Genomic DNA, 1,437 nt, shown 5'->3' on the forward strand with positions numbered 1-1,437 from the left:
TAATATAGGTAACGTAATTGACAATTTTAACTCACGATTTTATTTTATTTGATTTTGGATTAAAGTGATTTTGATTCATGATTTATAGAATATCTTCTTTGAATGCATTGAGTAATACTCTTGAGAAGAGTACTCCATTGGAAGAATTTATAGGCATTAGTATTCAAACTATACAAGAGGCTCCTCAATCTCAACCTCAAGAACCCCAATGGATACCGCAACTACTAATGAAGGAACGACAAACTCTACAAGTGGTGTTCGAAAGAGGAAGTTAACCTCCGAAGTGTGGAATCACTTCAAGATTGTGGAAATCAAGGGAAAATTAAAGGCTGAATGCAATTATTCCAAATCGAAGCTACTTGGTGACCCAAAACAAGGCACTTCGCACTTACGTGATCACTTCAAAAGCTGCAAGCTCCGCACCACTAGAAATATAAGACAATGTATGATGAAGACAACTCCAACAACTAGTGGGGAAACAGTTGTGGTTGGTGCATATAACTTTGACCAAGAAAATGCAAGAAAAGAGTTATCAGTTATGGTTTGTCTTCATGAGTATCCGCTATCTATTGTGGATCACATTGAGTTTCGACGATTTTGCAATGCTTTGCAACCTCTCTTCAAGGTGATTACTCACAACACTTTAAAGAGTGACATCTTGAAGTTCTAGAATGATGAGAGATCGAAAACAATGAATGTCCTTGAGCGTAATAAAAGTCGAGTTACAATTACGACTGATATGTGGATAGCAAGCAACCAAAACAAAGGTTATATGACTATCATGGCTCATTACATTGATGATTCTTGGAAATTGCAAAGCCGTTTTGTGAGGTAATAATATTATTATTATAGGTTCTTCCGAATGTTTATAAGATTGCAAAGCTGTCTTATTTATAATTGCAAAGCTGTCTTGTTTATAATTGTACTAAATTATCATTACAGGTTTATATATGTGTCGGCTCCCAACACGGCTAAGATACTTTCAGAGGTTCTTGTGGATTATTTGATAGATTGGAATCTTGATAGGAAGGCATCCACTTTGACTGTAGATAATTGCAGTACTAATGACGTTATGATTGAGAATATTTTGACTAAAATGTCAAATAGAAACTTTATCTTGGGTGGTAAATTATTTCAGATGCGATGTTGTGCGCATATATTAAATTTGATTGTCAAAGATGGGTTACAACTTATTTCACATGCTATTGAAAGGGTGAGGGATAGTGTTCATTATTGGACTGCAACACCTAAAAGAGAAGAAAAATTTAAGGAAACATGTGCGCAACTTAAAATACCCTACACAAAAAATCTGTCTTGATTGTAAAACTAGGTAAAATTCAATATTTTTTATGCTTGTAGTTTCAATTATGTATAGAGATGTGTTTGAAAGATTGTCATTGCATGAGAGCCAATATAAATGTTTGTCTAGTGAGAAGG

At 34.4% G+C, this 1,437-nt stretch overlaps 1 protein-coding gene across 1 annotated transcript; it reads left to right on the plus strand.

Moving 5' to 3' along the window:
- The first annotated feature begins 208 nt into the window (after nt 1–208).
- On the plus strand, nt 209–670 carry LOC107488833 (zinc finger BED domain-containing protein RICESLEEPER 3-like). The gene has a single exon (XM_016109613.1). The coding sequence runs from the start codon at nt 209–211 to the stop codon at nt 668–670; it is 462 nt and encodes a 153-aa protein (XP_015965099.1).
- The last annotated feature ends 767 nt before the right edge of the window (nt 671–1,437 follow it).

The sequence above is a fragment of the Arachis duranensis genome, chromosome 5, assembly GCF_000817695.3.
Source record: "Arachis duranensis cultivar V14167 chromosome 5, aradu.V14167.gnm2.J7QH, whole genome shotgun sequence".
NCBI classification, from domain to species: Eukaryota; Viridiplantae; Streptophyta; class Magnoliopsida; order Fabales; family Fabaceae; genus Arachis; species Arachis duranensis.

Coding starts and splice junctions, on each gene's coding strand:
- LOC107488833 (XM_016109613.1), top strand. CDS start 209: ATGGATACCGCAACTACTAATGAAGGAACGACAAACTCTACAAGTGGT.